This window comes from Schistocerca gregaria, chromosome 1, assembly GCF_023897955.1.
Source record: "Schistocerca gregaria isolate iqSchGreg1 chromosome 1, iqSchGreg1.2, whole genome shotgun sequence".
Lineage (NCBI taxonomy): Eukaryota > Metazoa > Arthropoda > Insecta > Orthoptera > Acrididae > Schistocerca > Schistocerca gregaria.
Window position 1 is genome coordinate 497,636,547 of NC_064920.1, and position 13,585 is coordinate 497,650,131.

Genomic DNA, 13,585 nt, shown 5'->3' on the forward strand with positions numbered 1-13,585 from the left:
TCAACATTATAGTGCCCTTATAGCAAATAATAACAACAAAATTCAATGTGCAGAAATTTTTCCAGCATATGAGAAGAAAATGTTAACTAAATTAGATTGTAAAACGTCTATAAACTTTTTGATTTTTTGTGATAACGATGCTGTGGGGTCAACTTGATTATGATAATCAATCAATGGAAAGTCCAGGACGGACTGTAACAGTATTATGATTGTTGATTATGATAATTGTTATTTTAAAGAATTTTGTTTTAATTACAATAACTTTATCTTGCAGGATGGATGTGAGAATATTCCAGGAATTTTAAGCAGTGCAACAAAGAGTCCCAAAAAGATAAATGCTGAAATAATACTGGATGAAAGACATGGTAAGAGGAGGAAGAAGAAAAGGAGAACTACAGATGCATTGGGTGTTTTAAATGGCCAGTCATCCTCCACAAATAAGGAATACAAATGCAGTTTATGTGAACAGAAAACGCCTGATATCTCTGTGTATAAAGCCCATTCTTGCAATAAGTATGAGGGTATCAAATGTGAAAATGATTTTCCAAGTTCTCAAGGAACCCAGAAACAAATAAAAAATATTCATTCAACAGAGTGGCTGTGCCATGTCTGTGACATGATTTTTGAAGAAGAAAACATGCTTGCATCACATATACAAACTAGCTCTCATAATGATATGGTACACCATAAGCTGCAGAGTGGGCAGCCTGGTAACAAGAAAACAAGTATTTTCATTTCTGGAGAATACACCTGCAGCATTTGCAACTTTAAAACAGGAAGCATAGCGACTTACAGAGACCATCAGCAGTTTCATTTTCAAAATCCCTCAGAATACGAGTCATCATGTAAAAGCTTTCTAAAGCGAGCATATGGCCAAAAATCGAATTCCTACAAAACAGACGATCATTTTGTGGACAGTACAGAGAAAGGAAGTGAACAGAGACTAATCCAGGAAGAGCTCACCTGTAATTTACAAAATGGTATTACAAAGGATGGCTTTAATATTCTGAAGACAGAAGACAAGGTGACTGTTGACACTAATTATAAAATGACTGAAAATCAGAAGTTAGCTACTGAGGATAGAATTCCCAACACAGAACATTATTTCTGCAGTTCTTGTTCTTTAGTGTTTCCCTCAGATAGGTTACTACAGCACCATAAAAAAGTACATCATACACTACCATCATTAAGGAAAGACACATTACCTACTACAGAAATAACCAGTCATAATTTTTGTGATTTACAGCAGAAAGGTTGCTTGGACAGTAATAAGTCTTCCAACCAGTGTATGAACAATGAAAATTTTATGAACTTGTTTAAAAAAGTAAGCACTCAATTTATGCAAGTTCCTAATAGAAATAACAATAACTTAAATGGCACAGAGTTAGCTATTGAAAACGTATCAGGAAGAGTGACTTCCAATTCCACTACATGTACAAAAAATGACTGTGATTCTAGCCAGCATGCTGATGGTGAAATAGATTATACAATTTCTGGGAAAAATGAACAGCAGTCTGCAACAACTCAGAACTCAACTTTTGAAAACTCTAGTGAATCCTTAGTAACAACACATAGGTCACATTCATCTGAAGCAACCCAAGTAAATAACAGTATTCCATGTAATTTTCCAATTAATAAATTTATGGAAAATGCTAGGACTGACTCAGCTGTAAAACAAAAGGGAAATTCTGAGAAAAATGTTAGTTCTAATTCAAGCCATGAATATTTATTAGGTGCACCATACAGAGATATTCAGAAAAGTGAACTTGTGTCAAAAAATGGAACTGCACAGTGTGAAATTTGTGGCAAATTCTTTTCTAGCTACAGTAAAATGTTGTACCATAGAGATATATGTTCAAAGAATTTAAGCTGTAAGTTATGCAATAAGCATTTTCTAAATATGAATGATCTACATAAACATAATAGTGAAAAACATCAAACACACAAAATGCATCATAATTGTATGCACTGTTCAGCATCATTTTTGACAAAGGAACTTTGTCTGACACATGAAGAAAATTGTGTTTTTGTGCCCTATTGTGATGAATGTGGAGAAAAATTTTCTGAAGTTGATCAGCTGCGGTCTCACAAGGATACAACTCATAGAGATCCTCACTGTCGCTATTGTGGTAAGGAAATACTTAAATTAAAAACATTACGATATCATGAATTGAGGCATATGAAAAAGACTGCAGAAAAGTTTGAATGCAGTGAATGTGAAAAAGTATTTAAAACAAAAACTGGCCTGCGACATCATTTTGCACTACATACTGGCCAATACAAATTTTGCTGTGATTATTGTGGCAGAGGTTTCATGTCAAGAATGATGATGGAAGAACACAGAAGTAAGCATACAAAGGAGGAACGTTACATATGTGATGTCTGTGGTCGTAAGTTTTGTTTCCAGAGTACATATTGGATTCATCGAAAATGGCATGACAACCCATTCCCATACAAATGTAATTTTTGTGGTCGTAAATTTCGACACTCTTCATTGTTAGCAGTGCACAAACGTAAACATACTGGAGAGCGACCCTACAAATGCCCTCACTGTCCTCTTACTTTTCCTGTTGGAGGCACATTGAAACGCCATATCATTCTGCACACAAGAGTTTACCCATATAATTGTGAAGTCTGTAAGCGTGGTTTTACAACTCGTCACAAATTTGCTATTCATCTTTCTAAAATTCATGGTGACAGTAAAATGCTAAATGAAAAAGCACGACCAAATGAGTTTAAAATGGTCATTAGAGATAATGAAGCAGTGAAGAAGCAAGATAATGTGGAGCCATCAGCTGAATGGCAGAACCCTGACGATTCTGAGCAAGTTGATATGAACTTTAGATTAGGAAGTTCAGCAGGCGGTGTGGATAATTTTGACCACTTGGAGGGAGCAATGTCATGCTCCCTGGTTCCAGATGAACTTTTAGTTGGAAATGCTTTTGCAACCAGAGTCGTTGAGATAGTTCTTGATGACACTTCTCAAGCTGTTGCTGCAGTGACTGTTGCAGATCCTGAAGCAAATAATCTTCCTGATCTGTGGTATCAGTGACAAAATTAGTAGCATAATCAGCGGAGAGAAACAGCTGCAAGAAAATATTTTGTATATCTATTTTTGTAAGATGCTGTGTATAAATCAAAATAAGGTACCTGCTATTTATGTTAAAAGAGCACTATAACATGTGAACTGATGTATATATTTTTTAAACATATCATATGATTCCATTGTTCTTGAGCTAAGCGGTTCTTTATTTCTGCAGTACTTGTTGTATCATAATAGCTTTTCTTTGGACACTGAAGTGAGTCATTTATGTTAACTAAATGTAGAGAGCTCACCAATGTGATACACCTCTAGCAATTAACACGATGAACTCAAAAATTTGACTGGCTATGTGAACATGTAGATAGATTGTTAGGTTCTTGTTGTGTCTTTATTGCTGCAGAAGTTGATCTCTGTAGCATTTTGGTTGGCAGTGATCCTACCGTGTGATATGTCCAAAACCGAGAGTGTCTGTCCACTAACACACAAAGGGAAATTTAATTTGGATGTACCTACTAAATCCTATTGCAGTACTGTCAATGCACTTCCTATCCAGAGGTAACGCCTTATGTGGAAGCCACGATATCATTTACCAACTATGTGGAAATTACTGCACACTGTTCTGCTCGGTTGTGATGAAAATGAATGTTCACTAGCAAACTATGTACAACTACATTGTTGCTTTATATTTTAGGATTAAAAACCTGTAAATTGCTCCCTTACACTTCTCAGCAAAATTAGAAGTTTTGTGGGTATGCAGCCAAGTTATTTTCCTTACATGATGTTTTGACAGCTTCCCTGAGGTAGACAACATGGGTAGTAATGAAATATTGTGTAAAAAATGACAGCTTTACTGTAAACACAGTAACTTCTAAACTGAAAGCAGTGATCCTTGAAAGAGACCAACATATCCATACAAGACACAACCAAGTGGATAAAGGAACAGGCTTCACACAAAAATGCATAACCCTTTATCTCAGAAAAGCTTGCATTATCCACTTCCAAACAAATCCAATTGACTTTCATATACCAGATCTAAAGATCAATGGGCACACAGTCCATGTGAAGTGTGCCCAGGCATCCAGATGAATAACAAACTGAGGTGGCCTCAACACATAGATAAGTTAACCAAAAGGCTCAATTCTGTTGACTTTGCACTTAAGGAATCTCTTCTGTTACATTGCTCTGCAAGCAAGATTGGAGCTCCCTCGGTACTGTCTTATGGCATTATCTTCTGGGAACTACAGCTAAAGACAAAAATTATTTATTCTGTAGAATTTTGAATAAGAATGTTGTGGAAAGTTGACAGCTACTCATCATGTAGAGGCCTCTTCAGTAATTTAGGGATTTTTTTACACTTTTATGTCAATCCATTTACTTGCTACAGGAATTTGTTTTTAATTACAAGAATAAAGTTAGAATGAACTACAATACTAAAAATAAAATTTGTTTTCTCTACATTGCACACCCCCAATCCAAAATATGATTTTATATTTTGAATCACAAGTTTTATAGAAAGCTGCTAAACATTAAGGAGGAAATTGAAGGATCCTTTTTAGCCACTTCCACCCAACTGATTAGAATATTTGGACTCAAATGTAAATCCTGCTTAATTCTAATGTTCATATTATACAGGTATTCATTTTGTATATATAGTAATCCAACTTAGCTGGTCACCTCAGATTTCACCTGAATTGCTTAAAATGTAATGATTGTTTTTACTTAGATGAATTGTGAAAAGTTGGTAGAGCACTTGCCCGCGAATGGCAAAGGTCCCGAGTTCGAGTCTCGGTCGGGCACACAGTTTTAATCTGCCAGGAAGTTTCTTGTCACTCAATGCTATCTTCATAGTTATAATAATTATAGAGATATCAGTAGCAGCTCAGGTTTTTCTCCAAATGGAACAATTTCTGCTACTAATATTGTTGTTACGAAAGAGAGGAATCTAATAGCATTTCACTCTTCAGAGTCGAATTAGTAGTTTAGCAGTAATTCAGAATGTAGATGACAGGATTTAACTGTTTGAACATGAAGCTGACTGCTCTCTTAGGCAGAAATTGATGAGTTCATACCCAAATGAGGAAATATGTCTTGTCACATAAGGAGCAAAAGCAGTTTGTTACACTGCCATGATACTGCTATATAAGGGCTGAAGAGGAAATGTAGTTTTCATTCTACTTGCGTCATCCACGTGTGTGTGTGTGTGTGTGTGTGTGTTGGTTAGCTTAAAAAAAAAAAAAAAAAAAAAGGTCTTTCTTAAACCAAGAAAAACTAGATGTGCTAGTTCTTTACAGAGGATGCAGAAGGAATGTGAACAGAACAATTGAACTATATGCATATAGCAATCCCAACTTATGGTGTAAAACAAGAATGATAATTCAGCAAATGTGCAAAATATTGTTATTGAAAGGACACTGGAATACTATGCAGAGTATAAGGTGCAAACCTGCAGTGAACAGAGTGAAATAAATTAATGTTCTGGTAGCTGTTGTTCATAATCTACAGGGCAGTTCCAGAGAAATTGTGAGTACCTCTGAATAACCCTGTGCAGACAGCGGACAGTGTTCGGCGTGAAGTTACATAAATGTTTTGTTCAAAGTATTGGATAAAAACAACAGCTGAATAGTGTGAGGAGAAGAGCAGTGCCTTTCTTCAGAGTAGCAATAATCAGTGTGTGGAGGTTAGCACTGTCATCAAATTTTTCGTCAAAGTTAAAGATGACTGACAGCAACTTGTTATTAACCGCAGCAGTTGCACGTACAGCAACTGCATTGTGTGCACTTGCGGAAAAAAAAGTGGGGAAAAAGGGAACCATACATACGAGGTTGTGACAGTCTTAAATTCCTGTGATTACAACTTAATAATAAATTCAGTTGGGGGGGAGCACACAACTAATAATAAATTCAGTTGGGGGGAGCACACCACAGAAATGCAGAAACGCCTTGACCAATCTGTATTTGCAATTCGAGTGTTAGCAGACATGGGCAACATGAAAATGCTTGCATACTTTCATTCCATCATGTCATATGGTATAATATTTTGGGGTAACTCTTCTAGTCAAACAAAAGTTTTCAGAGTCCAAAAGCGTGTAATACGTATTATTTGTGGAGTAAATTCATGGACATCCTGCAGAAACCACTTCAAAGAACTGGGTATACTAACTACTGCCTCTCAGTATATTTACTCCTTAATGAAATTTGTCCTAAATAATATCTTTTTTTTTTCAACAAACAACTCAGTTCATACATACAATACCAGGTACAAAAATGATCTGCACGAGGACTTAAAAGCACTTACATTAGTTCAAAAAGGGGTCCGCTACCCAGGAACACTCATCTTCAATAATTTGCCAGCAAACATAAAAAAGTTTAGTTACAAATAAAGATCAGTTTAAAAGGAGCCGGAAAGACTTACTAGTGGCCAACTCCTTCTACTCCATTGGCGAAATTTTCAATAGAAACAAATCATGTATTTATTCATACTATTAGTATTGTTATTTCAGATTTAAAAAATTGACATGTTCCACATCCACGAGGATCTCCTCAGCATGGATCTATGGAACGAAAAACTAATCTAATCTGGGTGAAGCCGTGAGTTTCACGACGACACGATAAAAACATTCAACAAAACTTGTTACGTGAGCTTACAGTGGAAGACGGCAAGTGGTACAACACTCAGTGAAGTGTATCCTCATATCACAAAGCACAATATTCACTTAAGAACTGCTACATCTTCAGAATACTGGCTCACTGTAACACTCCGATTCCTTGCTACAGGAGAGGGTTAGGTTAGATCAGATCAGGTCTCCAATCTTAATCTATCTTTGTATTGAGGGTGCCTCCTCGTGTTGTAAAGCGCCTCATCAGCTTCATACATCTCTATTAGTGTTGTAGTTGTCGGCACACACCAATTGTATTTACCGGCAATGTTTATAATAACACTACAGACGACAGAACGCTGCAGCGATGCTAGCGCTCCATGTGGTAACATGTCACGTTGCAGTGAACAGAAGACAAGCCATTTCTTTGATCAAATCAACAGCGAGGCCCTCGATTTGATCAAACATTGGACGACATTTGACAAAGTTCCTATTACACCATCAAATATCTTTGACAAAGAAATTTGATAGTATACCGGCCTAAAGCCGGGTTTACACAGGCAACAAAAGAATCGCCACTGCGAATGGGGAACTGCAGTTGCTTTGTAGTTGCATATGAGAACTCCTAGTTTTTGGTGGCGCCATTTAAGAAGCGCAACTTTTGTCACGCCACAAAAAGTTGAACTTGGTTCTACTTTGTTGCGCCATTTTGCCTTCTCCACAATCGAATAACGTCATTCGATTGCTACCTTGCGGCTGGATTCAAACCTTTCTAGTGCGTATTCGTTCGCAAATAGTGCTTTTTGTTTGCGTGTTTGCTATTAATATCTCGAAAAAGTGGTCAACAGCGACAATTATGAGATTCTTGGAGGGGTATCAAGAACGAGAGTGTCTTTAGAACCACAAAAGCGAATCATACAAAGACAGAAATTTGAGAGATTCTGCATTAATTGGAATAGTAAACAGTATGCCTGAATATGTACCTGGAATTGATGTAGCTACAACAAAGTTAAAAATTCGAAATGCTTACATGAATGAACATAAAAAAGTACTGGTGCGTCTACAGACGGTATTTACAAACCCAGCCTTGCTTGATTTGAAGCTGCAAACCGGTTCTTAAAACATGTAGTCGAGACAAAAGAGACGAGAAATACTTTGGTATGTAATATTTTATATTTATTATGTTTCCACAACATCTGATTTAGTAGTATGTACAGCCGTTTTATCAGCTAAGACAGGAGACGCCATTTTGCAAACTGCGCAATTATGAAGAATTTGTGGCGTCCTGTGTGAACGGTAGCTCACAGCGCCACTCCGCAATGACTTATGGCGATACTTTCGTTGCGTATGTGAACCCGGCTTAAGTAATAGATTTTTTCACAGAAAGGAAAGCACAATGTGTAAAACTAACTAGACGAGAGAGAAAAACTGTCTCTGGAGTCCTTATTCTCCCAGTTACAAATAATCTCACCCAGTATTAATTACGTTTTTTTAAGTGGGGAGGGGGTGGGGAGATAGGATGTCAGACTAGCCAACTGGGAGGGGCACCATATGATACTTTAATTTCCACTGTTCTGAAAATAGGTTTGACGCCATCTATTGCAAAATTCCAATTCCACAGAGCAAAATACAGCAATGTGTGCTAGAAGAATGCTGTGTGAAGAAGAGGTGTGGCACTGCACTACAGCACACTTAAGTTCAAGTAACATGTTATAAATTTCCTCGAACATATATGTTTTACATAACAAACTGTTCAGAAAGACGAGTGATAAAAATGAACATATTTTTGAAAAATCAATTTTATAAAAAAAATTTTTTGATGTCCTATCTTAAATGCTGGGGGGAGGCACTATCTCTCCATCAAGTTTTTGCACCAGTTTGATATCGTAGATCTGGAGCTGAGCTCGACAAGTTCCACTTCCCTGAAGGCTTTCCTTCATGATTAGATTTACAGAACACGAAGTGTGAACGAATGAATGCCGTTGCAATACATTTGCAGTTTGGCATACTGTGAACATCATTTTCTTGTGTATATATTGTTGATTATACAGGGGTTGTCCAGAAAATAACAAATGTTTTGGCATAACATCAACACAAACCTTTTTTTTTTACAAAGTTACAGTGCTTTACTTTATTTTTCAATGTAATCAGAAAAGCTGTCAAAACATTTATTGTAATGTGGGGCCAAATTTCAATTCCTATGTTGTACTTCTTTACCGACAAAGTTGAGCCAGGATGTCGCTGCTTGTCTGAGGTCTGTCCTCAGCCAAAAAGTACTTTAGTTTCAGGAATAAGTGAAAATAACTTGGTGTCAAATCAAGACTGTAAGGAGGAGCTCCAAAAATCTCCCACTTAAGACAATGAAGTTCTTGCTGTATTTGTGCTTATGCTTGAAGTTGCACGAAGTCATGAATCAAAAACACTTTTGCAGACAACATTCCATACCTTTCATTCTAGATAACATGCTGAAGTCGTTGAAGAATTTCATAATAGGCCTCTGAATTGTCTGTTTCTCCTCTTGGCATCAACTCTGTAAGGATCAAATAAATGACACTACACACTTCACATTTGGCAGGATTTCCAGGCGTGGCCACTTGGCAACCAAACTGGGCTCACACTGAGATGGGGGAAGGAATTAAGTGTCAGCTTCTATTTGCTGTTGTGGGGTATAGGTACCAGGCATGGTGTGTAATCACTCTTTACTGTCTGGGTGACTCTCATGTAGCTGCATGTGAGAATAATTTCCTGGTTGTTGCTGGAAATATTTAGTATTAGCATCCAGATAGTCCTTTTGATAATAGCCTCAGAATGTTGTTTGATTTCAGTTGCTATTGTCAACCAGCAATATCATGTTCAGTGAGATACTGTCCAACTGCAGAAATTGATTTTCCTGATCTTATCCTGTTTCTTCAAGGGATCAATTTGTTATTCTGGATTTTGCAGTGTTAGTGGTAGAAGATGGCGGGATGCTCTTCCTGTTGTCATACCTTCCCCCTCACCCCCCCCCCCCTCTGACCTCCATCTGGACAGAATTTATACACCCCATCTGTCCATGTCTAATGATATCCATGGGAAAGTATGAGAGCATTTCGAAATATTTCTGAATTTCGTAACTGAGGTGTGATGTGGGGTGCCTGCCTGGTATTCACGTAGTTGGATAGTGGGATACCGCCGAAAAACCACACCCAGGCTTGTTAATGTAATATCGCATTCTCTGTATTCATTTGGAGCTGTGTGTCGAGTGTAGAAACCAAAGGCATTACTTAGTGACAGTGCCGAGAGAAAGAAACATGGATAAATTTTCTCTCTGTGTTGCAGTGGAGGCAGAAGTTAGGGTACGTTGAATAATTTTTCTGCTGTAATAGCTGTTTGGACACTAAAAATATTGTATAACACAGAGGAATAATGAAAGGTGCCTCACCAAAGGAGAATGTTAGGTGATATTCAATCTTGAACATTACTCTTGAAAGTTATTAATAATAGAACCAGTTTCATAATTTATACATCAATACAGAGTAGGAGAGATGCTGAGGATATTGATGAGAAACGTGCATCTTCAAGATGATAGTTTACTTCAGATTAACAAAATTATTTTCAGCTCTCTACTAATACACAAATGTGTGACACAATATCACAAAGACGAGTTCAGTTTGTTTGGATATGACATTATAATGCTTTGCATAGCAGTCACAAACGAACAAATTCTTATTAAATTTTGAGTGAGTAACATTAATGAGAAACATTTCAATCTGGTTATCATGACAGGTCCATAAATCTTGAGCCCAAACCCGAACATACAATATGACATGAAATTTTTTTGTTACAAACGTTACAATATGTCATTAATCTTGTGTTTCTTTTACATGCACAGTGAATGGACACAGAAATCTGGTGTAATGGATATTAATGTGGACAATGGAGAATGGGAATTAAAACTGCTAAGAGATGAGCTGGGGACTACGTGGCTGCAAATAAGTAGGTGCATCTTTGGTTCTACCTCTACTGACTCTTCTATGGCTGTAGGTGGAAATTGTTAGTAGTATACTCTCACATTTTTTCGAAGGTTAATGTAGTTACTATTGTGTAAACTACATGTGCGACATTGTCCGATGGGAATCACCACTAGGAAGTTTTTCCTCGTGTTCTGTTAAAAACCAAAAGCCAAGGACCAAGGATATTAGTTAAAGAAATAGAAGATAATAGCTGATTTAATTATTTTTTAAACTATTAACACAATATGTTAGTGAAATTAAACTCTTTTACAGTTAGAAAAAGGAGCAACAGTTACAACAAAATATTCAGCAGGCAGTCAGTACACAGGAAACTACTGATACGATTACATTAATATTAGAATGCATTGAATTTGTAATTTAGAAACAATGTACAGAGTTCTCAGATAGCAGTTCAGAATAGCAAAGTGGCACTAAAAACTGAACTGCATCTTGAATTACAAATGAGCAAGAGTGAATTGCAAAATATCAAGACAACCCTACAGAATAAAATGCTGGCATCACAAACAATACTTAACAGTGCAATTCAGCAGATGTCTATGGCAAAACAATGTGTAGCCGCAGCATTTTGTCAGTTATGAGATGAACATGAACATTTGCCTGAAACATTTATACTCCAAAAATGGAATTTAACAATGTTAAGCAAGGATAGGATATGTCAGTGGATACACATTGGGTAATGCACCTCTATGGGGAGTGGGCACTACAGAACCTTGTGATACATATGAACAACTGGAGAGCACTTTCATAGCAAAGTATTGGCATGCTGTGGTGCAGGAGAGACTCGATAATCAGGTATATAATCCAGAACCATATAATCCATGGTTAGATACACTCTGAAGGTGTTTCAAGAAGTACTATAGTAAAACAAAGTAATTATTGGATCCAATATCCGCAAAAGAGCGTATAAGGATATTAAAAACAAAGCTACCAGTTGACTTTCAAGATTAATTATTGCATGTCAGTAACACCAACTTTTATGAACTCCTATTTGCAGTGGATGCTGTAGATATGTTTATAGAAGATGCTATAGCCAGAGGGTTCTAGTCGCTCAGTCTGGAACCGCGCTACTGGTCTGGTCGCAGGTTCGACTCCTGCCTCGGGCATGGATGTGTGTGATGTCCTTAGGTTAGTTAGGTTTAAGTAGTTCTAAGTTCTAGGGGACTGATGACCACAGACGTTAAATCCCATAGTGTTTAGAGCCATTTGAGCTACTGCCAGAGGTAACAACACAAATACCCAAAATAGTTGCACCAGGCACAACTATGCAACTAAGGATGCATGTAACCATCTGCAGCAATCAAATAGCAGCACAAATCAACAACAAGGTTCTTCTAACAGTATGTTTAATAATGTGGATCGCCCATGAAATGACAACTGGAGTAATAATACTAATAATTACAAAAACAAGAGAGGATATAGACAATATAATCCACACTACCAGCAAAATTCTGTATATTCGCGCTGCCAAATAAATGAAAACCAACCGAGTCCAAATGGAACCTGTAATGACTGAAGGAATTGTTCTCCAATTACTACGGATGTTACAAGCAAGCAACATACAAAACCCAACAAAGATAGGTAAACCGAATGTGACAAACTTTCGCCCCAAAAATCTGGTCACATGGAGTGAGTGGGTCCAAGACTATAAAATAAAGATGATAAGTTTTAATGAAGACACTGACATTAGGAATGAATTATTGCAAGGTGACCTCCCCTTCTAATTTTAAACTATGTAGTGTACCACAGGCAGCTATCAGTGTCAGGATTGCAGGATTCAATGCTTTGGCAGTTTTAGACACTGGAGCAAGTGTCAATGCTACCTCAACAGCTATTTTAAAGAGATTACAGGAACAAATGAATCTGTCAGCTTTACTTGTGACCAGCTGCTGTAGTAGGATGCTCTCATTATGTAAAACTACAAACAAGGATTAAAATGGGCCTTGGTCATGGAGCAATTGAATGCATATGCCTGTTAATAGTAAACCTTGTTGTGCATTTGATTCTAGGGCATGAGCTGCTGAGACAGGTGAATGGAACAATAGATTTTACCTATAGTAGACATGTGTTTACGAAAGACGAAGGTCCTACAACAGTCAATTTAGTACATAAGCAAGACCTACATGGGCACTGTTGCAAGTAACCAAAATCAAATAATTACTTGTAGTTCAAACAGGAGGAGCAACTATCATCTTCCAGTATATCTAGTACAAGTATTTCTGAGCGGATTAAACAAAAAGCAGAAGAAGCCACTGCTCTAATGTCACAACAGATTCAAGAATTACAGTAATTACTTCAAGATTGTGCCAAGGTATTTGATGAGAAGCCAGATGTAACAAAGGGATATCTTTGTCACCTTAATATTACACCTCTATCCAAACGTTTTCGCGAAAGTAAGTCTTCAGAGCATTCAGTTTTCGCGAAAATCAAGCCTGGTGCAATGTTAAATGCAGTGGTGGAGAATATTACAACAGAAACAAGTCAACAGAACAAAGTGTCGCCCTAACTGCCGTCTGCTGTGCAGCGAGCTACCTTAATTTAAGTATTAACTGTATTTTTCTTACTTGTCACTTCTTCTTCAGTGTGTTTTTGCTTTTAGGAAGCTTTAATTGTCGAGTGCTATTAATAGTGTATCATAGATTCGTGTTTGTTTTGAATACAGTCAGAGAGAGTCCCTTTAGTCAACCATAGTGCTAGTGCCAGGAGTGCTAGTGTTTGTTTTCAATACAGTCCAGAAACAGGTAGTGCTATTTTCATTGTTTTCTACAAGAAGTGTTTAGCAATCACAGTTTAGTCAATAATCAGCCGCCTTTAGTGAATTAGCAGTCTAGTTAATAGTTGATTAAGTCTCTTCACTAAATTCATTCCTTAGGATGGATAGGATGTGTGACTGCTGTGTACGGACGCAGGAGGAACTGGCCACTCTTCGCGAATAGC

General features: G+C 37.2%; 1 protein-coding gene across 1 annotated transcript in view; it reads left to right on the top strand.

Annotated features, from left to right (window-relative positions):
- LOC126355181 (uncharacterized) overlaps positions 1 to 13,585 on the top strand; it is a 131,402-nt gene that overhangs the window by 49,635 nt on the left and 68,182 nt on the right. The window contains exons 4-6 of the mRNA XM_050005438.1: positions 275 to 3,042; positions 10,510 to 10,613; positions 12,658 to 12,787. Coding sequence (XP_049861395.1) covers positions 275 to 3,042; positions 10,510 to 10,613; positions 12,658 to 12,787 — 3,002 coding nt within the window. The remainder of the gene's footprint in view (positions 1 to 274; positions 3,043 to 10,509; positions 10,614 to 12,657; positions 12,788 to 13,585) is intronic.